We start from the raw sequence: 24,229 nt of genomic DNA on the forward strand, positions 1-24,229 counted from the left end.
CCAAGTCACCTCTTGGTTCTCTTGGCCCAATTTGACTAATTGGATTCTCTTGATGGTGGGACCATTGGTGGGATTAGTCATTGTTAAATCTTTGCTAGAACGCCTGTTTCAAGCGCGGCAGTACCGTGTTACCACTATGATGGCTATGTCCTCCACCTTTGATACCCCCAACAGCGACCATTCTGATGGCCATACCCCATCCTGGCCGCCTCGGGCGGGGCACTCGGGAGCGAGGTTTGTAGCTAAGCGCGCAGCTGTGTCCCGGGTATAACGGGCGACGCCAGCAGTCATAATTTTTGTCTCAGGTAGGTCCCTAAGGCAGAGTCATAGTTGTGGCCAGACTTGACTCTAGCCAATGCATAGGGACGCCTAGTGACGCCTCCGACTCTGGTTAATGCTATCCCTGCCCCCGCCTTTGTCCCCCAGTTGCAAGGCAAAGCACTGCAGGGAGAGTCATGTTGTTTCCAGCTCACGGACTCTCCTGTCTCCATATGAGGTGAGCATTCTGGTCGGTGCTAGAGGCTCCGCCGCTAAATGGCTGAGACCTAGTCCAGACTCCCCAAAGCACCGGAACAAATTGTGAGCCATCTGGGTTCACGGGAGCACACTCATCACTGGGGACACTGGGTCGATATAAATAATAAAGGGGGAGATGTGGAGAGCCGTCTCCCGGGACGGGCATAGCGCATGCGCTGTAAACCTGCTCCAAAGTCCCCCCGCCCATCGAATGAGCCAAGATGGCGCCCATATCCTGCTTCCGCTTATGACGTGCACACTCACTATTCCTATCTGCCAATTGAGTGCATATGCGCGGCGCTAGATCATTGGTTATGAGTAGAGTACTTAAGAGTTTGCCCAAGCGAACCTCGGGGAGACAGCCCACTAGGAGCCGTACCTGACGGCCACATCGAGGCTGCTCTCCCGCGAGGCACTCTGCCCCGCGTGGAAACCTGTAACAGAGAATGCTTATCTAGCTTCAGTAAAAGACTTGCTCTCGCAACCGCCGTGTGGCTCGAGTCGTGACTTCCAGCCAGGTCAGTTTGCGTGGTCTGCATCTCTCTCTCTCTCATCCCTTGTTTCTCCCCTCGCCGGCCGGGGAACAGGGGTCGAGCGGGGCGGCGCCGGACAGCTTCATAGTAAAAAAAAAAAAAAAAAAAAAAAGAACCACACCGCCAACAATGAAGAAGCCCATAAGCCCATAGCAAGATGCTATCTCAGGCTACCCCATACTGTAAGACTAGAATGGAAAGAGGGAAGAGTGGAGATCAATTTTTTTTATGTATTACCATAAATTTATTATATTTTGTCCAGAGAGTACCCAATAAATATTAATAAATAAAATAACCTGTGGATACCTGAAAACCTGTCACATATACAGGAAACACTGTAAGTCTATCATCACCACATCTAAAAGGGCCACAATACTAAAGAGAGCTGAACCACAGTCCATCTCACAGTACCCATGTCAAGAATTTGTGAACAGAAGAGGGTTAGCTTCACGGAGCCCACACAAGGGGATTTCAGGGAACAAAATGTGATCATTTTACCTAATACTGTTCCAAAAAGGGACCTCAGAAATGAGAGAGGTGAGGATTCTGGTGAAGCTAGCCTCTGCAGCTTCACTGCCCACTTCTTCTACCCTTATACTCCTGTCACTCTGAACAACCTGCAGATTCCCAAAATATAATATGCTCCTGTGCCTTTGCATATACCACTCCTCAGCTTGGAACACTCTCTCAGCATACTCCTATCAATTCTTTAGGACCTAGTTTGAGTATGACCTCCTCTAAGAGGCATCCAGTACAAGGAAGTTATTTGATGAATATCTGCTGACTGAATGAATGAAAAGACATCCCTGAGCACTTCATGGAATGTTAGCCACTTTCCTCTCAAAAGCACCATCATAATTGGTCACTATTATTCAGAATATACCAAACTGTATTTTAATTATTTATAACAGCGGTTCTCAAAGTATAGTCTGGGGACCTCAGGGATCTCTGAGACATTTTTAGGATATCTGTGAGTTCAAAACTAAGACTTTATCTTTTTTTCTCTTATTCTCTCAATAGCATTCAGTGGCGTTTTCCAGAGGCTGCATGATATATGAGGTTCCAATAGCTGTTCCAACAGCTAGTGAAATGTGTTCAAGTATTCCTGTGTTTTAAAATTTTCTCAGTTTAAATTTCTCAATACAGCAAATATTGATAGGTGTAACCCACATAAACAAAAGTTCTCTGACATCATCAGTAATTTTTAAAAGTGTAAAGGGGTCCTAAGACCAAAATGTTTGATAGCCGCTATTATATATGTTTCATTCTTACTAGGCTGTGAATTCCTTAGGTATGTTAATCATCAATATCTTCCCAGCATCTTGCTCAACCGATGTGTGCTGAATTAACCAGATAATGTATGCTCTCTTGGGGAAGTGGGGGGGCGCGAGTAGCAAAGCACTAAGGTTCCCATGAAAGCTCCCTCGAGATTATACAACTCCTTATGCTTTAATTCCTGCTCATAAGCAATTTTCTCTGGAGTGCTTCGGTTTCCTACGCACCCTGATAGGGGGCACAGGCAGTACAATCATTTGCAAGGAAAAGCCCCACCCAAATCCCATTGTAACTGGCATTTTGGTTTATACAGCAATATTCTGCTCTTTTGAGTTTGATTAGGAAACATAAGGCCCAGAGTAGTTAGTAAACTTTGAGTGCATATTCGACAAAATCAAGGTACTAGGCTGAAAGCAAAACCCAGCAAAGCAAGCCTTGAACTGTGGTGACCCCACTAAGGAAATGCCCCTTTGAGGGGCCTTGCTTAGAGGCCAGCTGGCCTCCCTCTTATGATAATTTTATCATTCAGTCATTCAACAAAAAGGTACTGAATGCCTTCTGCATACCAGGCACTGAGCTAGGTGGTGGGAAAAAAGACACAACCAAGCTCTAATTGCAAAGTAAGCAAAAACACCAAGGCAAGAGAGTTTGGTGAACCCTTTGTGAAAAGAGAGAAATCTAACTTGCATGAAGCACTGGGCATATGTAGAAGAGGAAAGGTGGGAAAAGTAAACCAGGGCCAGTTCACAAACAGTCCTGATTAACAAGTGGCAACTTAATGTGAAATCAAGAAAACACCTTCTCTTTTTCACACTTAAGAGCTAAAGAAATTCTGTATAGTCTATAACTTCACCTTATTCTTCCCTCTGCCTTATCTGAGCATCAAATGGAGGAGTGCCTGGTTGTTACTAACACCCTCTCTTCCAGGAGGATACCTCCAGGCAACCAGACCCCTTTTAACTGCCCTTGAATTGGAGGTGCTACAGATTCTCTTCCCTCTCCCCTCCCCTTTTCCTTCTTCCACCCTTACTCCTGGATCTGTAACTCCTTTCCTGAAGCCACTTTTCCTTCCCTTATTCTCTCCCTTCCTCAAGAAAGCTTGGGTAAGGACCTTTGTTTACAGAAAAAAACTGAGGCCCATGGAAGTAAAAATTGAAGTTACCTTCAGCTCAGTAAACAGGCCCTCACAGACCTAATATCCTAAGTGTAAAAAGCGATGATAGCCCATAGTAAGGACTCAAAAGAGGCAAAGCATTATAGGAAGTGGAGCTGAAGCCCCTTTAGGGACACTATGACTGCTGTACATCCTGTCCAGCTCTTCGAATGACTGGTTCCACCTTATTCCTTCAGATCTCAGCTTAAATGTCACCTTTCAGGGAGGCCTTCCCTGACCACCAATCTAAAGCAGACCTGCTCCAGTATTCTCTCTTGGCACCCCCTTCATATTTTCCTCGCGGCGCTTGCCATCATTAGGACAATTTTGGATTACTGCGAGCGCCTCGAGGTGAGGGGCCGTGTTCGCCTCGCTCGCCGCTGGACCCCTGTTGTCGGAACAGAGGCTGGCTCGTAGCCGGCGCTCGGGACCGCCGGAATGAATGGACGGACGAAAGCGGGCGACGGTCACCTTGCCTGGCGCCTCCCCCGGCGCCGCGTCCCGCGCTCCCAGGCCCGCCTCACCCGTCCCCCGGCACCTCCCGCAGCTTCAGCCCCAGGGCCTGCAGCTGGTTGGCGAAGCTAACGAACTCCTCCTCGCAGCCGCCGCCGCCACCGGACTCCGGTCTGTTCCGCCGCTCTTTAGCCAGGGCCCGCCGCGCCGCCCGCTCGTCCCGCTTGCGCTCGGCCTCGGCTTTCCGGCTGCCGCTGCCGGGCCGGCTCTTCGGCGCCTGCTTGCGGGACATGGCCCCGGCCCCCGGCCCGCAGCGGCTAGAAGAAAAACCCGAGGACCGCGGAGCAGCCGCCTCAGGTGTGGAAAAGGCGAAGCGACGCGGGCGACCGAAGACTCAGCCACGGCAACGCGGTCACCGCGCCTGCGCCGCGCACCCCTATCACGTGATTGACGCCCCGCCCCCGCCCTCTGGGAGGCTGTGGGGAGCAGTCGCCATAGAGACCTCGCCTGGGAGAGCTAGAAGGGCGCCGGTGCTTATTTGTTCTACTGTTCTCTCTAGCGGTGGGTGGTGCGCGAAAGGAGAAGGAGGTGGGGCCGGAGAGAACGAAGGGGAAAAGGTCAAGAAGAAAAATGGAGGAAAATGGTAGAAGAGTGGGAGATAAGAGCAGTGGCAAAAGTTAGGAAAGGAAGGAAAATAAATTTTTAAATCTTGTTTGTGAGCCTACGGTTGAGATAGGCACTTTTCACATGGCTCATTCTTACTTAATTATCTCTAAATTACAGGACTCTGATTCTAAGCGGTTAAGTAATTTCAGAAAGATCACACAGCTAAGGGGCAAAACTTTGCCCTGGCTCCAAAACCCATATATTTTGACTATTTAATCCTGCCGTCGTCCACCTCTTTATGTTCCTTCCTAACTCAAGGGAGAGGTATCCCTTCTCCCCAAGACTACTGGCTCCTCTATTAATTCTGATTCTCTCCTACAGTGACCGCCCTAAGTTTGCCAAGGACTGAGGGCTTTCCTGAGATGCAGGACCGTTCTGTTTTAAAGCTGGGATAGTCCTAGGACAGCCGCTCATCCTAATCCACACTCACCTCTCTGGAACCTGCCTCAGCCCCTCTCCCACCATACTGCTCTCTTCTCCCTCATCCTGGCTCCTCCTTCTTAACTCTCTTCCCACAGTGATGCTACTATCTTATTCTCCTCTTGGCTCCCTAACCAATCTCTTTTACCATCCCTGGGAATGTTCCTACTGGCTCTGCCCTTAATAATCATATTTTTTCACTCTACCTACAAGTTCCCCTTTGGCAAAGCCTCCACCTCCTCAGTTTCAACTATCATCTCTATTTATCATCAATCTGTAAATAACTATCATCTCATGTCCTGTGCTAAGTGACAGGTGTAACAGGGAAACGTTATTGCTGTGCCCAGTGGGGGATACAGGCACGGGCAAGGTAATCACAATCCTGCATAACAAATATCCTCAAGGCGAGGTACTGGGGAGCTGTGGGAGCACAGAGAAAAGCAGTGAAGCATGCAACAGGGCTTCTGAGGACAGCTGAGTTAATCTGAAGCTTAAAGGGTGAGTAGGACTTGCCAGACTAAGAACATCTAGGGCAGAGGGGATTGTATATCCACCCCAGGAATTCAGTTTTGAGGAACGAAGGAAGTTAAATCTGATAGGAGCATGGGGCTTGAGCCATGAGGCAGGGAGTGGAAGGAAGGACCAGATCTGGCAGAATCTTGGAAGCCGTGTCCAGGGATTTAGTCCAAGTCCTTAGAGGCACTGACGGATTTTAATCAGGGGACTGATATGGTCAGGTTTATGTATCAAAATTTGGGTATAATGGAGAGAATGGATTGAAGGGAGGATAGCAGTTGGAGCCCTCAGTAGGTGTGATGGCTGGGGCTGGGATGGAGGACAAAAGAAGTAGATTGGAAAGAGATGTCACATCCAGGTAAAGGTTCATGAAATGGAATTGGATTGAATTGTTGAGGAATGTTTCTCATGTTACACAGTTCCTGAAATTCTTCCCGTACAAGTCCTTCCTTTATTTTCAAGAAGAAAGAGAATAAATTGTGCCTGGCCCCACTTCTTCCCCTCTACAGACATTCCAGGGCCTGAACTGATCCCACTGCTTTATTGAGAGGCAATGCTGGGAGTGGAAAACCCCCAGATAGGACAGCAAAGACTTACATTCTGATGTAGGTCTGTCATTGACTGACTCCATGATCTTGGCTTATTTGCTCAACCTTCAGAGTTTCCTTTTCCTCATCTGTAAAATGAGAATAATAACACTGAGACCAAATGCCACCATAATGATCATAATGACAAACACTTAAGGTATTTTCTACTTGCCAGGCACTAAATGGTTAATAAATACTGTGTTATTAACTCATATAACAACCCGAAGAAATTTTTATGTCCACTGAGGCACAGAGAGGTTAAGTAACTTGCCCAAGGTCACACAGCCAGTAAGTGGAAAAGCCAGGATTTGAAGTCAGGCTCCAGAGTTTGTGTTCTTCACCACCATGCTTTACTACACATGTAACTTTTCATAAATTCCAAAGAACTCCACATAATACATGAATTATTTCATTTATTTCATTAACTTTTACATTAACTCTTACATTGGTTGCTGACACCATTTTTCTTCCATCTCTGTTGTCACATATTGCTATTGTCTCTGATTTTTTTATTTAACTATCTCTGCATTAAAGCAAATCACAAAGATTCAGAACCCAATAGGGCTGAATTTCCATCCTGGCCATTCCAGCCTTAGATGAGTTATTTAACTTCTGAACCTTGGTTTTCTATTCTGTAAAGTGACCACAATAACACAAGAATGGGAGGGCACAATTTACTCTCTTTTTTCTGGAAAATAAAGGAAGGATTTGTAGGGGGTGGGTAGAGATTAAATGAAAATGTAAAGCCTTTGGCACACAGTAGATGCTGGCTTAGTGAAGTTGTTCGAATCATTCCTCCGACTGCAGAAAGCTTGTGGGCTCATTACAGGGGCAAGGACTGACATTCCAAACTTCAGAAACCAGGGAAGATGGTTTGTCACCTCAAAACGTGGGGAAATGCAGAACACAAACACATGGACAGAAATACAAAAACTTGCCCTTCTTTCCTGTAAAAATCTTTTCTTGCATAAGTCCTCAGCCTTTCAGCTCATGCACAGAATTTTAAATGAGCTAATTTCTCTTTTCTAAGCAGATGCCTGTGTTAGGCAGTGTCTCTCTTTGATTGTAGATCAATACACTTACAAATCACATCTAAAGGTCATAGGGAAGGCGTTCTTGTGAATTAAATGCATGCTCTGTTAGCTTCACCAGAGTTAAAGGAATTAACTTCATTGGGTGGCATTTAGGACAAATTAGTTTAAGTTGTTTTTTGTTTGTTTTGTTTTTTAAAAAGGTAACTTGTGTAGAATTTTAGTAAAATTCTAAGTCCTAAAGGACTTTCAAGAAATGAGATCTCTCACATATTGCTGATGGGAGGTAAACTAGTCTGGCCACTTTGCAGGGTGATTTGGGCAGTATCTGGTAACATTTTAAATGCCAGACGACCCAGAAATACCACATCTTATTATCTATCCTAAAGCAAATCTTGCACATGTGCACTGGAGGTATGTCCAAGGATATGTAAGGCATAGTGGTTTATAAAAGCAAAGGATTAGAAACAACCTAAATTTCCATCAATAAGGAATAAATTAATTCCTAATTATAGTAAATGTATTATAGAATCACCTTTTATTAAATGCTATGCAATGGTTTAAAAGAATGAGGTAGGGGTAAAAATGAGGTAGGTCTAGATGAACTCATGTGGATCTCTCTCCTAGACTTGTGGGCAAACAAAAAAGCATATAGCAAAATGCTCCATTCAGTGGGTGTCTTTATGTAAAATAACAAAACAAAACAAAATGAAAGAACTGTATGTTTTCTACATATATATATATTTAAATATGTAGAAAATGCTCTGGAAAGGTAAGTACCAAATTGATAAGAAGGGGGAGGGAAGAGAGAGTGAACGTGACCTTATCTTGATTTTATACGTGTTTTGTTAAATGAGGGCAATGTGTTCATGTATTATGTATAGAATTGAAATTAATAAAATTATTTTTACCCGACTATCAAAATCTATTCTTTCCTTCAAATTGAAGTCCTATACATTCCTTTGGGGACCCATGCTACCAGCTAAAACAACTTTTTAATGAGTATATTACTTTTCCCTAGCAATGTGTACTTCTGAAGAGTTTAAGCATTTTTGATCTTGCTCTCTTGCCTCTCTCACCATATCATCCTTTGAACAATCTTTTTGTTGTTGTTGTTATTAATTCATTCTTCCAGTGAGGACGGAGTTTTCTAAGCAAAATTAAGTATCAACTCAGCCATGTCTAAACTGTCACAGATAACATATTATAAGAATTTGAATTAATGATATTTCACTCTATTTGCTCAGCATAAAAATGCATATGTAGACATCAAATCATCAGTGAAGTCAAAGAACATCACATCATACACACACACACACACACACACACACACACACACACACACACATCCCCACCCAGACCCACTCCTCATGTGAACTTTGGCACAGGGTGGCTGCTTTGTACACAGGATTGACTGGCCGACTCTCTCAGAAAGACAAGTTCCAGGCAGCAAGTCTCTGGTACCAAGACTGTGTCATCTTATTTGTACCTAAAGTTGTGAAAATGCAGCACAGTTTGATTATCTTTTTCTGACTCTGTCTTTGTCATGCTTTGTTTACATGTTGTATTGTGTATGCGTGTTTGTGTATGCACACACACAGGTGTAGCGTTGTCTCTCCTCTGTCTCTTTTTCCATCTGTACTTCCTGCCCTTTGTGGCGATTGGTCCTACCCTGTCTGTCCCTCTTTCTGTTTGTTCTATCTGTCCTACTTTGCCTCTCTGACTTAGTTTTTTCTTTGGATTTCTGGCGCTTCTTTTGTGTTACCCCTTAAAAGAAAAGAGTTCTGGGGTGGTCAGACTGAATTGAGTCCAAATCCCATTTCTGCTGCTTACAAGCTATGTAATCAGCAGTATTTTCTATAATCTTTCTGAGCCCCAGTTTCCTCATCTGGAAAATGACAACAGTCATGGCTTCCTCCCAGAGTTGTTCTGAGTATTGATTTAATGATCCCAACAAAGAGCAGGTGTACAGTGGGCATATGATAAAAGTTAGTTACCTTTCTCCTCACTCCCATTTTTTTTCCTACCTTGCCACTGCCCACTCTCTCCACTTTGCCTTAAATAAGTGGTTATAAAACTGAAACATATTACATATATCAATTATTTATATATGTAAAATGAATAGTTTGATATCCTCCATTGTTAACTTTTTCCAGCAACTGAGTAGAACATTTTACATCACTCTCGATGGGAACAAAAGACATCACTTGTTTTTATGTGTTCCTCACTTGATTTCCCCCTTTCATCTGTGGCCTTGGATGGGGGAATATAGTCAAGGGACAAGGGTAGGGGGGCCGGGGCTCCTATCCCTGGGCTAGATGCTCATGTTCATTCAGTGACTTTACTAATCCTTGAGCTGCAGGTGTATTTTTACAGCCCCATGGAAATTTCTTTGTTTGGTATCTGTGTGCCAAAGATCATAATTGCCCACAGTGTGGGTTGTTACAGTTTGCATAAATCAATTACCTGTAACTGCACCATCAGCTCCTACGCCTAGACTCCACCTTGCAGTGTGGATGAACTAACCACCCTGCAGGTAAAGGGAAGTGGAGGTCTGTTCTGTAGGGCACACAAGGGGGCAGCAGAAAGACATATTTTGTGATTTGGACATAAACTTCCGTCAACTCAATTTTCCAGCAAGTCTAAAAGAATCAGAGGCTTGTAGAGCAGAAGTGGACATTGACAATGATCTCGGGCCAACTCTGCTGTTTCATAGATGGGGAGACTGAGGTTCAGAGAAGTTAAGCTGGGTCACTAGCTGGTTAGTAGCAGAGCGGGAACTGGAACACCAGTCTCCCACCTCCCATGTCAGTGGCCTTCCCTCAACTACTCGCAGTCCAGCTCCCATCCACAAGGTCAACTGGACAACTCTCTCTGTTTTCTCTCAAATAATTCACATTGAGTCTTTTCTGATATGAAAAATATGACATATTTTTAGTAGAAAAAATTTAAAAAAATCAAATAAAATGAAAACAAAATGCCACTCTCAGAAAGAGCAATAATTGTCATACTGCAATTATTGCCATTTTGATGTATTTGGTTGAATCATGTGAAATTGCTGATACTCAGCCATTTTTAACCTACCAAAATGACAATTTCATGTGGTTTAACCTAGTATTTCCTCTTACCTTTTTTCCATGACAAATGTAAATTTTTTTCCTTATTAGAGAAGTTGTGGCTTTACAGAACAATCATGCATAAAATGCAGAATTCCCATATACCACCCCAACACCCCAACACCAGACACCTTGCATTGGTGTGGAACATTTGTTACAATTGATGATAGCACATTTCTGTAATTGCACCATCAACTAAAGTCCATGGTTTAACTTAGGGTTCACTGTTTGTGTAATGTAGTTCCATGGATTCTTTTTTTTAAATTTTTATTGTTACCATATATACAATCAAACATTTCCCCTGTTAACCACATTCATATATGTATTTCAGCACTATTAATTGCATTCACAATGTTGTGCTACTATCACCAACATCCATTACAAAACATTTCCATCATTCCAAATAGGAACGCTGCACATTTTAAGCCTTAACTTCCCATTCCCTATCCAACACCCTAACCCCTGGTAACATATTCTAGATTTTGACTCTGTGAATTCGCTTGTTCTAATTGTTTCAAATCAGTGAGATGTAAATATGTTTTTAAATACAAAACTGAGATGGTACTGTATGTTCATATGTGTGTGTATATTTCAAACCTGCCTTTTAAAATGAAATATTAGTGATTACAAATATATAGAGAGAATGATACAATGCTATATGCTTAACACCCCCCTTGAGAAATGAAATGTAACATAGTGAAGCCCATATACGTCCCTTCTCAGTAGCCAGTCCTTCTTTACCTCCTTGAGGTAACCACTGGCATAAATTTGGTGTTAAATTTGTGTCACTAAACAATAAGCAATATTATTTAGGGTTTTAAACTTTATATAAATAGTATCAAAGCAGGTAAATTATTCTGTGACGTTTATAGTTTCTCAGCATTATGTTTTCAGAATTTATCTGTGTTGATACAGGTAATTTTTGTTCACTCACTTTCAATTTTTGGCTATTTAAATGCTGAGGTTTGTGTGTGTGTGTGTGTGTGTGTGTGTGTTTATTTACCTTATTTACTTTATTTACTTTAAACTTTTTTAGTTTCATTATTTATTTAAATATTCAGTTTTGATAGCTGCCTCTCTCCACAAGACTGGATCCTCCATGGAGGGGATTTTGCCTTAGTTATCTCTGGCACAGAGGAGAACCAATATGCAGATTGAGTGGAATGGACAAATGCAGGCCAAGAAAGGACGAGGGCTTCTGCAGGCTCCTGTGTTGGGTCCCCAACAGAGAGAGCCCTGGCAATAAGGAGGCTCCTGTGTCTAGGAGACGAAGGCATCATAGTTGAACATTTCTATGGAAAACAGTTTAGCAGCTCCTCCAAAAAGTTAAACATAGAATTACCATATGACCCAGTAATTCTAGTCCTAGGTATATACCCAAACGAATTGAAAATAGGGACTCAAAAGACCTGTACATATATATTCATAGCAGCACTATTCATAATAGCCAAAAGGCAAAAACAGCCCAAATGTTCATCAATGGATGAATGGAAAAACACATTGTGGTATATCCATACAATGGAATACTATGCAGCTATAAGAAGGAATGATGTACTGATACATGCTACAATGTAGATGAACCTTGAAAACATTATGCTAAGTAAAAGAAGCCAGGCACAAAAAGTCACATATTGTATGATTCCATTTATACAAAATGTCCAAATGGGATAAAATCAAAGAAAGAGAAAACAGATTGGTGATTGCCAGGGGCTGGGGGGGACAGGGAGAATGGGGAGCCATTGCTTAATGGATATAGGGTTTTCTTTTGGGGTGATGAAAATTTGGAACTGGATAGATGTGGTGGTTGCACAACTTGTGAATGTACTAAATGCCCCTGACTTGTTCACTTTAAAATAGTTAATATTACGTGAATTTCATCTCAATAGAAAAAAAAAAAACACATTTCATTATGATGTCAACTTCTGTTAGTGCCAAACGTGGGGTGCTAAACCGTTCCATCCAGAACTGCAGGGGAGGGGTAAAGAGCATCAGGGGAATGCCTCCCGGAGGGGTCTAATCTCATTTGAAAGACAAATAGGTCTCTTTCACAATAGCAACCAAAAGCCCATTTTCAGATAATGACATTGACGTGTTCTCAGGATTCTTTGATTATATTTCTCTCCAAGTTTTTAGGGCAACTAAAATTTATAGCTGGGAGGAAATGGCATTTAAACACAAATAACCCAAAATAATAATTCTGTTAGTAGTCAGAATCATATCTACCTGTGATAAGTTTAAGTTTACCCCTATGCTGAGCTATGAAATACAGGATGACAAAAAACTACAGTAACAATGAAGCCTAATGGCAAAAGTTTAGGGGCTCTGGAACCAGACAGAGCTGTGTTAGAATCCTGACTCTTTCTAAATGTGTGTCCCTGGGCAAGTCGCCGAACCTCATTCAATTTCCACACCTGCAAAATTTGCACATCTTCAAAATAGAGATACAAATGCCTACCTGGCAAGTTGATGGGCATAAATTGCCTGGTATGTAGTGTGAATCCCATAAATGAAAGCAATTTTTATTGCTTTTTATTGGCAGGAGACTGTCTGACTACTGAAGGTGCACATGGTTGTTGAGAGAGAACAAACTCCTCATCATTTTGAAAACCTGGCATCTTGCCAGGACTTCTGCGGCGATCCACTAGTCCTGTAAAACAGCTTGGCATGATTGCTCTCAGACCTCCCCAAGAACATGTCTGCCCTGTGGAGAAGATGCATCTACTGATAGCCCAGGAATCTGTCTTTGGTAGTGTGTCCTTTTCTCTTCTTGGAGGAAATGGAGGGAATAAAAGGGAATGTATCAGCAAAGTCCAAGAGAGACCCAGACCTAGAGACAGACTGTCAAATAAAATGGAATTTTCCAAGCCCGGGTCTAAGAGTCTCCTGTGAAATCTGCAGATGCCAGGGCGTTAAGTCACGAACATTCCACAAGAAGGTGATATCTTGTAGTTTCAGCACATCTACCGTTTTCCAGGAAAACACTTCCATTACTTTAGTTAGAAGAAAAAATAAATGGGGTCAAAATGACCTTTTGTAGTAGAAAGATATATACAAAGAAATGAGCATTTAATTTTAGCATTTACAGTTAATTGTATCTCCTATTCACACACACACACACACACACACACACACACACACATTCTTTATTTAAATTAGCCTTTACTTTAATTTGCAACAGCTGGAGTCACTGTGATTTCTCCATCTTGTCATGTAAAATGAGTCACACATTTAAAATGTACACACCACTTGACCCAATGCCTACCCTCAATAATAATTGTTGCAGCATAGATTTTAATAGGAATCATGTTAAACAACCTAAATGTCCACCAATGGGTTTTTCAAATAAATTAGGATGCCACCATATCATAGAATAATTTGTAGTTGTTTAAAATAGTCTTGTAGAAGATGATTGAGTGACTGGAATGGAATGAAGTATACAGTGTGTTATTAAGTGAAAAAAGAGTTAAGATCCCCATTTCCGTAAAACACACACACATACACACACACATACAAAGAAAGAAGGAAAGAATAGACATCAAAATGCTAAATTTGATTATCTCTGGGCTCTTGGAGGTGATCTTCATTTTCTTTTGTTTGCATTTTTGCATGTTAGTATTTTTCTGAATTTCATATATTGGAAACGTACTACAACAGTAATAAGAAAAATTCCCTCTTTTCCAAGAAGATGTGATCAAGGCTTGGAACACCTGTTTCTTTGCTCTAAGTCTGTTCCCTAAAACTCCTCTCAGCACCAAAACTCACAATGTTGGGGCTGGAACAGCCTCTTATGGGAAAAGGTCAAATGCTTCATTACCCAACAGCTGATCCTGATTTTGATTCTTGCCACGTATGTCACTAGTGACACTTAATAAGCACATTCATCGGTAACAGGAATGGGGTGGCTGCCATAGTAATTGGTTTGACTTGCTCAAAAAGAATGGAGGTCAGGAACTCAGATTATTAAGAAAAACACCCAATGCTGCTCTTTGGGGACACTTGTGCTTACAGCTGTGATATTAGCATTGTCGTGGTATCAGGAATTTGAGATGGGCTGACCATCACATGGGTGGCTGGGTCATTTTAATTATAGGCAAAAGAAAGCTACCAGCCCTTTGCTATGGACCTAGAACCTGCCCTTGCTCACCTCTAAGTGAGACAGAAAGCACAAACCCACCTTGTCCCATTGTGAACCTGTTCTCTATCCTTTGTACTGTTTATAGTGAGCAGTCATAAAATGGTTGCCAGGCAGGTCTCCTTGATGAACAGTGGTAGTTCACAAAGCTGGTGGGAGCAATGCATTTGCTAACAAGTCAAGTGAAGATGTAAAAGGTCAAGGGAAGTAATATAACAGCCCTTTCCCCAACTCAGAGTTAAACACTCTTACCCAGTTTTAACATCACACCACATCCCCTCCAGGGTTTCACAAGCTACCTTAATTACCTTCTCCACTATATTAATTAAAAGCTTCCTTTTTTGTACTTATTTTATATTGTAGTTTATCTATTTCACATTTCTTTCTTGCCTCCTAAAATCTGAGCCCTCTTAGACCAGGGGCTATCATTTCTCTATCCCCAGATCAGGGCTTGGCATTTGAGAAAGACTCATGAATGAATGAATGAGTGGGTGGATGGGTGGAAGAAGGAATGAATGAGTGAATGAATAAATGAGTTCATCTGCTCCAACAGCACTTTGTAGATTTAACTACCCATTCATTTCACAAAAATTTATTGTGGAAATACTATGTGCCAGGCCCTGTCATGGGTGCTAGGAAACCGAAGTGAGTAAGGTCCTGCTTTCAGGGAGCTCATGTTCCAGCCCAGACAGCTCATATTTGTTACATAAGGAAACAAATATGAGCATGATTTCAGATGGCTATAATGCTAGGAAGAAAACATGCAAGTTGATGCAAAAGAGAGTGCCTGGTGGTGTAGGGTAGAAGGAAGAAAAGGTGAGCAGGGGAAGTCCATCTGAGAAGGTGGCACATTCATTCAATTTTCACAACACTTTAAGGGTGTTCTAATTAGTGGAATACCGGATGCTATTAAAAAATATACCCTAAAGTTTCATGGGATTAACACATCTCTCACTTAGCAGCCCCATGAGGGTGCTCAAAGTGGGTACCAACAGTTGCTGCCTGCAGAGAACTGATTACAGGGCCTTGAATCCTTTCAGATCAGCCTCCAGAATTTTGATCCCTGCCCCTCCTAGCCCCTCCAGAAGGGTATGGTTTTTACTACACTGGATATTTACTTCTGGGGAGGTTATGACTATAGAAAGAAGAATGTTAGGCTAGAATCACCAAGGGCCCCTATGACTTTGCAGACTTCTATGTTGTCAAGTTAAAAAAAAAAAAGTGAATTGCTTGGGGATAAAGGAGGAGAGAACTTTGTTCAACAAAACATTCCCTCTCCTTCTTGAGCTCAGCATTCTCAGTGGAACTTGAAAATCAAGCACTTCTCCCAGGATATAAAACATCTTTCTTTTATTTTTTCCTTCCTCCTCCTCCAGGCCAGTTCTTCTGAGAATGAGGTCTCTGGTAGGATTTTAGTCCTCAGGCGTCGAAGAGGGAAGAAGAGAACTATGAACCTTGCCTTTTCCATCCACTTTACCATGAGATAACAAATGCAAAGTTCTCAGCACAGAGAGTGGCAAATAGTAGCAGTTCAATGAATGGGCTTCATTTAATCTTCACTGCTAATTATGATATGATTGATAGTTTATCTCAGCCCATAATAAAAGTAGTCCAGTTGATAATATTATCACCATTAGACAAATAAGGAAAGAGAAGCTCAAGGAGGTCAGGTATGAGGGCAAGTCAAGGATGCAGCCTTCAATGCAGGCCTTCTGAATTCAAGTCCAGTGCTCATTCTCTTGCGTCCTGCTCCCGGGAATGGCTTCCTCTGATGGACAGTAAGTACAGGGTTGGCTCTGAGATAAAAGGATGTAATCAGTCCCTCTCCTCCCTTTCTAAATTCCTTGAACTCCAGATCTGTCTCAGGTGTTCCATCATGTTAGGCCTGCTCTTGGAGGTCCCTGTATCATCGTGTTCCTCTCTCGTGACTTCTCCAAAATAATAATACTAGTAGCATTAATAATATTCCACAGCGGACATTAGTTGTACGTCAGGTGCTTTCACAAAAAGTGGTGATTTAGCTTATTGGTCCAGTTCCTTACTTCTCTCTATTAAAATTGATTGTCCACGTCCTTTGCCACCTGCCATTCTTGCCTTTGTAGTCTTCCTTCTAAAAGAAGAGTCTATTGCTCTGCCCCTTGGCTTGGACTTGGCCATGTGACTGGCTTTGGCCACATTTCACAAGCAATGGCTTGAAATGTACTTGTGTGGTTTGGTTTGCGTTCTAGTGTTCCTACCATCTACCATGAAAAACGACATGCTTCCAAGTAGCCTTTGGACCAAGAAGAATCAGGAAACACATGGAACAGACATGAATCCAACCCCAGGCTGAAGCAGAGGCTCCCCAACAACCCTGCATCCCCATGAATGAGAGATAAAAAAATGGTTGTCATAAGCCCCTGAGTCTGGGGTCATTTGTTATGCAGCATCATTATGTTGATAGATGCCAAATTCACAGACGTTAGCTAATTTAATTCTCACAGCCGTGTACTGAATGCATGAGATTGGTATTATTGTCCCCGTTTTGTAGATGAGAAAAGCAAGGCTCAAAGGATTTAGGTAACTTCCATTCCATCGACAGACATTTTTGGGTACCTTTCTATGTGCCAAGCTCTGCGCTGGGGATCAACAGTGAGCAATACAGATGTATTCCTTGCTCTCAAAGAGCTTACAGCCTGATGTGGAGACAGCCAGATAAAGAAGCAATTTCAAACGTGATAAGTTTAAAAAAAAAAGGGAGGAAGCCCTGTATACTATGGGAGCAAAGAGGAGGGAATACCCAACTCAGATTTGGGAACACTAGGAGGTACATGAAGTATTTTAATCTCTACCAGATGTAAACTGGTATGTGACTTGTAGAAAGGATTTCTCTAGAATGGGCATCATAGGAGAGTGTTCCGGGAATGGGGAACCACTGGGACTGTTCCACCATACGTGTCCAGGTGTGTATTTCCTTCTGTTTATTCTGTCTGGGAATTCCTGGGCTTCTTGTCTCTGTGGGGAGATGAGTCATCAGCTGTGGAAATTTTCCAGTCGTTATCTTCAAATATAACCTCTGCTCCATTCTCTTTCTCCTTCTAGGACTTTAATTAATATTAAATTACACATTCTTCTGTCACTTACCTCTCTTCTGTATTTCTCATCTTTTTCTACTCCCAATTCTTTATTCTTCATTTTCTTTATTTTATGTCTTGCAGTTCACTGCTGTTATTTCTCTCTTTATCTTGCCTAATCTTCTGCTAAAACCATCCATTGTGTTCTTAATTTTGACTCTTAACATTTTTCAGTTCTAGAAGTTCTATTTGGCTCATTTACAAATCTGATGTCACTTTTTATCACTTCCTGTTTCCTGTCAAAATTTTCCAACTTAGTTTGTATCTCCTAGAACATAGTGAGTGTAGCCGTTTTACTGTTGGTGTCTGATAATTCCAGCGATGGAAGTCCCTGTGCATCTGCTTCTATGGTCTGTTGTTTTTATTGAGTCTTGCTTGTGGTGTCTTGTCTTTTCATGTGCCTAGTTGTCATTAATTGCTTATTAGATATTGTATTTGTAAATGTATTTATTAGAAAAAAAACAAAAATAAATGGCATTGCCAGGATTCCAATCCAAAAACAACAGCTGCAACTACAAAAAAAAAAAAATCTGTGTTAAAATAATTTGAGGCCTAGGATGATATGTTATTTCAAAGAGTATTTCATTAGCTTCTGTCAGACACCTGAACATATTTAATCAAATTCAAAGGATTGAGGTTTCCTGGGCCACCCTAAAACCTCAAAGACCGTCTGAGCTAGAGCTGATTTACTTCCATTTATCCTCACTCCTAGTTACAGCCCTTCTGGGTCATGGCTAAAAATAGGGTGGTTTACCTGGATCCTCACGCTTGATGGGATTCAGACTCTGAATTTAGATCCCCCAGCTCTGCGCAGCTCCCAAAGGTGCAGCTCAGTCTTTCTGCTGCCTATTTAATATCAGCAAGTGTTCCTGGGCAAAAGTGGCCTAGAGTATAGGGTTCACCTGTCCGAGACCTTGTCTATCCCCAGACCTCAGCCAATATTCTTCACTATCCTGTTGGCACTTCGATAATTTTAAGATGATTTTTTGCATTTCATACAGTTTATTTAGGTATCTTCGGTTTTCAGCCATTACTGGATGCAGAAACATGGGAAGAATGTATGCAAAATCCCAGAGGCCACAAAACTTCTGAGTCGTAGAGGCAGGATTGAAACCAGGAGTAAATCTGTTCTAAAGCCCAGATTCTTAGTATACTACACTGTCCAGTTTAGATGACGATGAGATAGAGAGACAAATAACAGAAGATGATGATAGATGATAGAAAGATAGATGATTGACTGATTGATTGATTCATCATCTATCAAACCCCTACTGTTTCAGGCACTCTATTCTAAAAGCTTTAGATTTTTTAACTCATTTAATCCTCACAGTCCAGTGACTTAGGAATTGTCATTACCCCATTTTATGAATGAGGAAACTGAGTCACAGTGTGATTAAATGAACTAGCCCAAAGTCACACAGCTCACAAAGGTTGAGCTTGCAATCAAACGTGAGAATTCAACTCCAGAGTCTGCGCTCCCAACCCCAAGTTTTTTTCTTTAATGCAATTTTATTTATTAAGATATGTTCACACACCACATAATCCATCCAAAGTATACAATCAATGGCTCACAACATCATCATATAGTTGTGCATTCATCACCACCATCAATTTTAGAAAATTTTCATTCCTCTAAATAATAATAACAATAATAATAAATAAATAAAAATAAAAATAGAAAAGAACACCCAAAACATCCCATATCTCTTATCCCCCCCTACTATTTATTTTTTTGTCCTTATTTTATTATTCACCTGCCATACACTGTATACAGGGAGTGTCAGTCACGAGGTTTTCACAATCACACTGTCACACAATAAAAGCTATATAGTTATACAATCATCCTCAAGAATCAAGGCTACTGCATTACAGTTCAACAGTTCCAGGTGTTTCCTTCTAGCTGTTCTAATATACTGGAAAATTATAGGAATAGCTATATAATGTATAAGAATAACCTCCAGAATGACTTCTCAACTCTATTTGAAATATCTTAGCCACTGAAACTTTATTTTATTTCATTTCTTTTCCACCTTTTAGTCAAGAAGTCATTCTCTATATCACAATGCCAGGACCAGGCTCATCCCTGGGATTCATGTCCCACATTTCCAGGGAGACTTACAACCCTGGGAGTCACATTCCACATAGGGGGGAGGGTAGTGAGTTAATTTGCAGAGTTACTTAAAGATACAGGTCACATCTGAGCAACAAAAGAGGTTCCCTGGGGATGACTCTCAGGCATAGTTATAAGTAGGCTCAGCTTTGCCATTGGAGAGATAAGTTCCATAAGGGCAAGTGTCTAGAGCAAGGGCTTGGCTTATTAAATTAGGAGTCCTATTGCTTAAGAGAATAGCAGGAATTCCCCAGATGGGAAAGTTTAATAGTTCCACATTTTTTCCAGTCCCTCAAGGGGACTTTGCAAATACTCTTTTATATTCTGCCCAAATTATTCTGGGGTGTATTGTGGTATTACATTAGCCTATACAGGATAACAAGATTTCATTCTCTATTCTAGGTTCCATGTAATTATGTTGTTTGAATAAACTGACCAGACAGGTTAAATTAGATAGTATGCTACAGTAAATATAAATTTTGTACCAAATAAACCTTTCTTACCTTGTTCTCACACAGAAGTTGGAGTTTTAAAAGACTAGTCAGTATCATCCTTTACCCTGTATTCTAATTTACCTTGGTCCTAACCAAGTCTGTTGCATTCATATCTCTAATTGTAGTCTGATCTCTTTTTCAGCTTCTTTAACAGTTGCTGTACTGAGTAATGCTGACTTTCAGAGCTGCAGAACTATAACTCTGAGTCTCAGGTATTACACAGATACCCAAATTTCCAGGGAACTACCAGGTTATATACAAAGAGTTCAGCATCTTAGAATTTAGAAATAACAGTTAAAACTCAGGAATAGGTGGGACTTCTATAAGAGCTTACAATCCAGGAAACTTTACAATAAGCCTTATGAACATTCTGTACTCCTTAATCATCGATCACCCAATCTCTGCCCACGTTCTATCCCCTGATAACCTATGCTCTTGAATTCGATTCTCAGCATTTGCTCATTATAGTTAGTTTATGTTAATTAGGACTTAACAATATTTGTTCCTTCATTTTTGGTGTATTTATTTCACTCAATAATGTCCTCAAGGTTCATTCACCTAGTTGCATGCCTCATGACTTCAGTCCTTCTTGCAGTCTCTCAATATTCTGTTGTATTTATATACCACAGCTTGCCCCTCCATTCATCATCAATGTACCCTTAGGCCACCTCCATCCATTGCAAGTCATGAATAATGAATAAAAAATAACATTATTTTTTTTGTGTCCCTGCTTTCAGTTCTTCCAAGTACATACCACATAACAGGGTTACGGGATCATATGGCCACCCTACACCCAGCCTCCTGTGGAGCCACCACACTGCCCTCCAGAGAGGCTGCACCATTCTACTTCCCTACCAACAGTGAATAAGTATATCTCTCTCTCCACATCTTCTCCAGCACTTGTCTCTTCCTGTTTATTTTTTTAACAGTTTTATTCACACACCATACAATCCATCCTAAGTGAACTATCAATGGTTTCCAGTATAATTACATAGTTATGCATTCACCACAATCTATATGAGAACATTTCCATTTTTACAGTTCTGTGCTGCAATCTCAGCCCTTCCACCCATTCCAGACTGCTGCATGATGTGTGTCTGGTCACGGAAACCCCCCAGACAGTTGTTCCAGACAGTCCTTGGCTATTTACTAGCTGCCCTAGAGGATGAACTAAATTCCACACCTCTTTCTGCCACTATCTTGACCTGCCTCCTCCCCGACCCTAAATTTTACACAAGACCCCCCAGTTGCTAAGGGTCTGAGAATAATTTAGCCTTCGCATAAATTCAGGCTCCAACATCAATCCTGCTATTGGCTGTCAGTTCTCCACGATTAAGCTCCATTCTTTTTCCACCCAAAGTCATCAGTTCCAGGCATCAGGAAGCGTTCCTTTGAAAAGCAACCATAAAAGTGTACTGTAACCATCATTCGCCTCTATCAGATATTGTTTTCCAAGGATGATCAGAACAGTTTACAGGCTAATCAGTGCTCCTGCCAGCCTCATAAACTGGGAAACAAGGGTGCGGCAGCAAAGAGGGAAATGTTCTATTGTCTCCTTATTGCAAAGCAGGTGAGTCATCGGCAGAGATCAGAATCCAATACCCATTCTGTTTCACCCCCCTGAATTCCCTCCTGCTGTGGGAGACTTTACCCTATAGAGAAAGCCACTTCTCTTCTAAAAAATATGCAGACTTTGGGCCGCCAGGGAGAGGGAGGTGGGAGCCAGGTGCCTGAGACTGGCTAAGGATTGGCTGATCCCATATCCTGAATTTTCAAGGCATTAACAATGATCCAAGCATCCACTAGATGAGCATTCACCACTGTGCTAAAGCACTTTCATGCTTTATTTCAGTTAATTCTCATGCAACCCTCTGACTTGGCTTCTATTATTATCCCCGCTTTCAGATTAGGAAACTGAGGCTCAGGGAGGTCAAGACCCTTGTCATGGCCACCTACTTATAAAGTAGGAGGCCTTTGGTTTGGTGACCATCCATTGCCTTTTCTCCCAGAGTCGTGCTTCTAAATATTAAGAGAAAGAGTGGAGGACTGGAGGCTTCCCTGGGGACAAGACTCACTCAGAGTCACAGCTGAGGAAGCTGAGCCCCAGAGCAAAGGACACCAGGAAGAGGAGAGGGTTTCTCTGAAAACAGCAGGGTGGGAGCAGACTGATGTGCTTGTCTACCTGGCAACCTGGACACACCTGGAAACACCTGCTCTGCCACCCAGATGGCCACCGCATGAATGGGTAAGTGACTGGATCATGCTTTTTCAGCTGTTTCTTTCTTTCCCTTTTATGCAGAGTCATACAAAGGTCAAACCCCATCAAGGGGATCCCAAGGATCCCTGTCTCCATCTTATCTCAGGAAGAAGTTTGAAGAACATTTTGACCCTGAAGCCTATCCATAGGCAAAGCCCTCTGCCAGGACAAGGAAAGCGCTGCCTCACTTGAGTGATCTGAGTGGCTTTGAGGGCGCATCCCTGCCCCCAAATAGGTTTCCTCTCTTGACGTGTCATGCTGGCTGCAATTCCACCAATAGAGCTGCCCTTCTCAGGTAAAAAGAAGCGAGGCCTCTTTTAAAATGTAAATACCCCCAGAAAATGTCCTCAATTTTTTTTAATTAAAATTTTTTTCCCACACAAAGATATTTTTCCAGACTTTTATCCACTGAGAATCTGATCCATAGAGGTGTCCCCTACTAAATATAGTGCCTGTTTACTGTCTGATGAATGCTCAAAAACATCTATACAAATAAACAAATGTCAGCCTAAACTTAGGAAGTTCGAAGAAAGCCATGCTTGGTCCAACCTCTTTTTTTTAATGGAGATGTGCGGATACTGTGCTATATGTTTTATGTACAACATAGTTGCATTGACTTGTTCTTTGGGAGCAGTTTATATAAAAGTTTTGTTATATTCCTCAAAGAGCACTATAACTAAAGGTGCTTTTGTACCTGAACAATTTTGGAAACCATTGGATTCAGGTGACTGGTCCTGCTAACATTCATTCATACTCCGAAATGAACTATTTTGTGAAGCTGCCTCTTTTCAAACACATTCCCAGGTACCTGCCTGAGGTGTCAGTGAGAAAGCACACTGAAAAGGCTCCACATGGAGCCGGGCGTTCAGTAAGCCCAGACTGAATCGTAGCTGTTATTGTTGGTATTTGGCAACATGAACTTGGGAACTCCCAATATTTGGTCCAATTCTGTCTCTTAGAGAGCAAGAGCACTCGTGGAGAGGTGGTAGATATCTCCACGTAGGGTTTCCAGCAGCCTGAGGGCACAGAACACAGAGCAAGCTAGCAAGCAGAACCCCAGCAACCAGAAACTTCTCCAACACCACAAGCTCACCAAGGGTGTGTACAACCAGGAAAAACGTAGAAGTGGAGTGGCAGGGCAAGAAAGAAGAGAGAGCAGGAGAAAATGGAAAGGGGAGGAAGGTGAGAGGAGGGAAACCACATGTTCAATGGGGTATGCTAGATAATTTATAATGCCCTTTCCTAGTATCCCATGAGAGGAGAGCAGCAAATGGTGTTTGGGGTTGGGGGAGAAGGCCTGTGGTGATGAGGAGTGATCCAGAAGACCAAAGAAAGATGCTGAGCCCAAGAGGGCTGTGTTGCTTACCCCATACGTTGTATGTAGTGTACAGACTGTGCAACACAATCAAAGGAAGGGAGGGTGAACAAGCAACAGCAAAGACATCATCCTGTCATCTCAGCCTGAATTTCCCACTATAGCCTCATCTCTTCAGGATCTCTGTCTGCCAAGCAACCGACACAGTGCCTGGGAGACAGTAAGTGCCCCACAAATGTTTATTGGTTCAAAAATATGTATGTTTTCACTCCAGAAAATGTATTCAAATACCAGAAATGGTAAAGAAAAAATAACCAATATTCATGATCCACAAAGAGGTAGTAAAAGAAAATAACTAACATTTATAAGCACTTTCATGATCTATCCTATTTAGTCATTGAGTTAACCACTGTCAATAATTTAGATTTCCTTCCAGGCTTTTTTTTTTCCATACACAGTACTTATACTTTTTTCGATAGTTGTGCTAAATCCTTTACATATGCTTTCTTATTCTCATTCTCACTATTATTTCTTATTATCCT

The 24,229-nt window shown here is 41.9% G+C and overlaps 2 protein-coding genes across 2 annotated transcripts in view; one reads left to right on the forward strand and one right to left on the reverse strand.

Moving 5' to 3' along the window:
• Nucleotides 1-4,353, reverse strand: part of OTUD3 (OTU deubiquitinase 3) — a 58,897-nt gene extending 54,544 nt beyond the window's left edge. The window contains exon 1 of the mRNA XM_037828331.1: nucleotides 4,002-4,353. Within this exon, the coding sequence (XP_037684259.1) occupies nucleotides 4,002-4,222 (221 nt within the window). The 5' untranslated portion in view covers nucleotides 4,223-4,353. The remainder of the gene's footprint in view (nucleotides 1-4,001) is intronic.
• The window catches only part of RNF186 (ring finger protein 186), a 50,304-nt gene continuing 30,295 nt past the window's right edge, over nucleotides 4,221-24,229 (forward strand). Inside the window, exon 1 of the mRNA XM_037810400.1 lies at nucleotides 4,221-4,408. Within this exon, the coding sequence (XP_037666328.1) occupies nucleotides 4,221-4,408 (188 nt within the window). The remainder of the gene's footprint in view (nucleotides 4,409-24,229) is intronic.

Source organism: Choloepus didactylus, chromosome 2 (genome assembly GCF_015220235.1).
Source record: "Choloepus didactylus isolate mChoDid1 chromosome 2, mChoDid1.pri, whole genome shotgun sequence".
In the NCBI taxonomy this organism is placed as follows: Eukaryota; Metazoa; Chordata; class Mammalia; order Pilosa; family Megalonychidae; genus Choloepus; species Choloepus didactylus.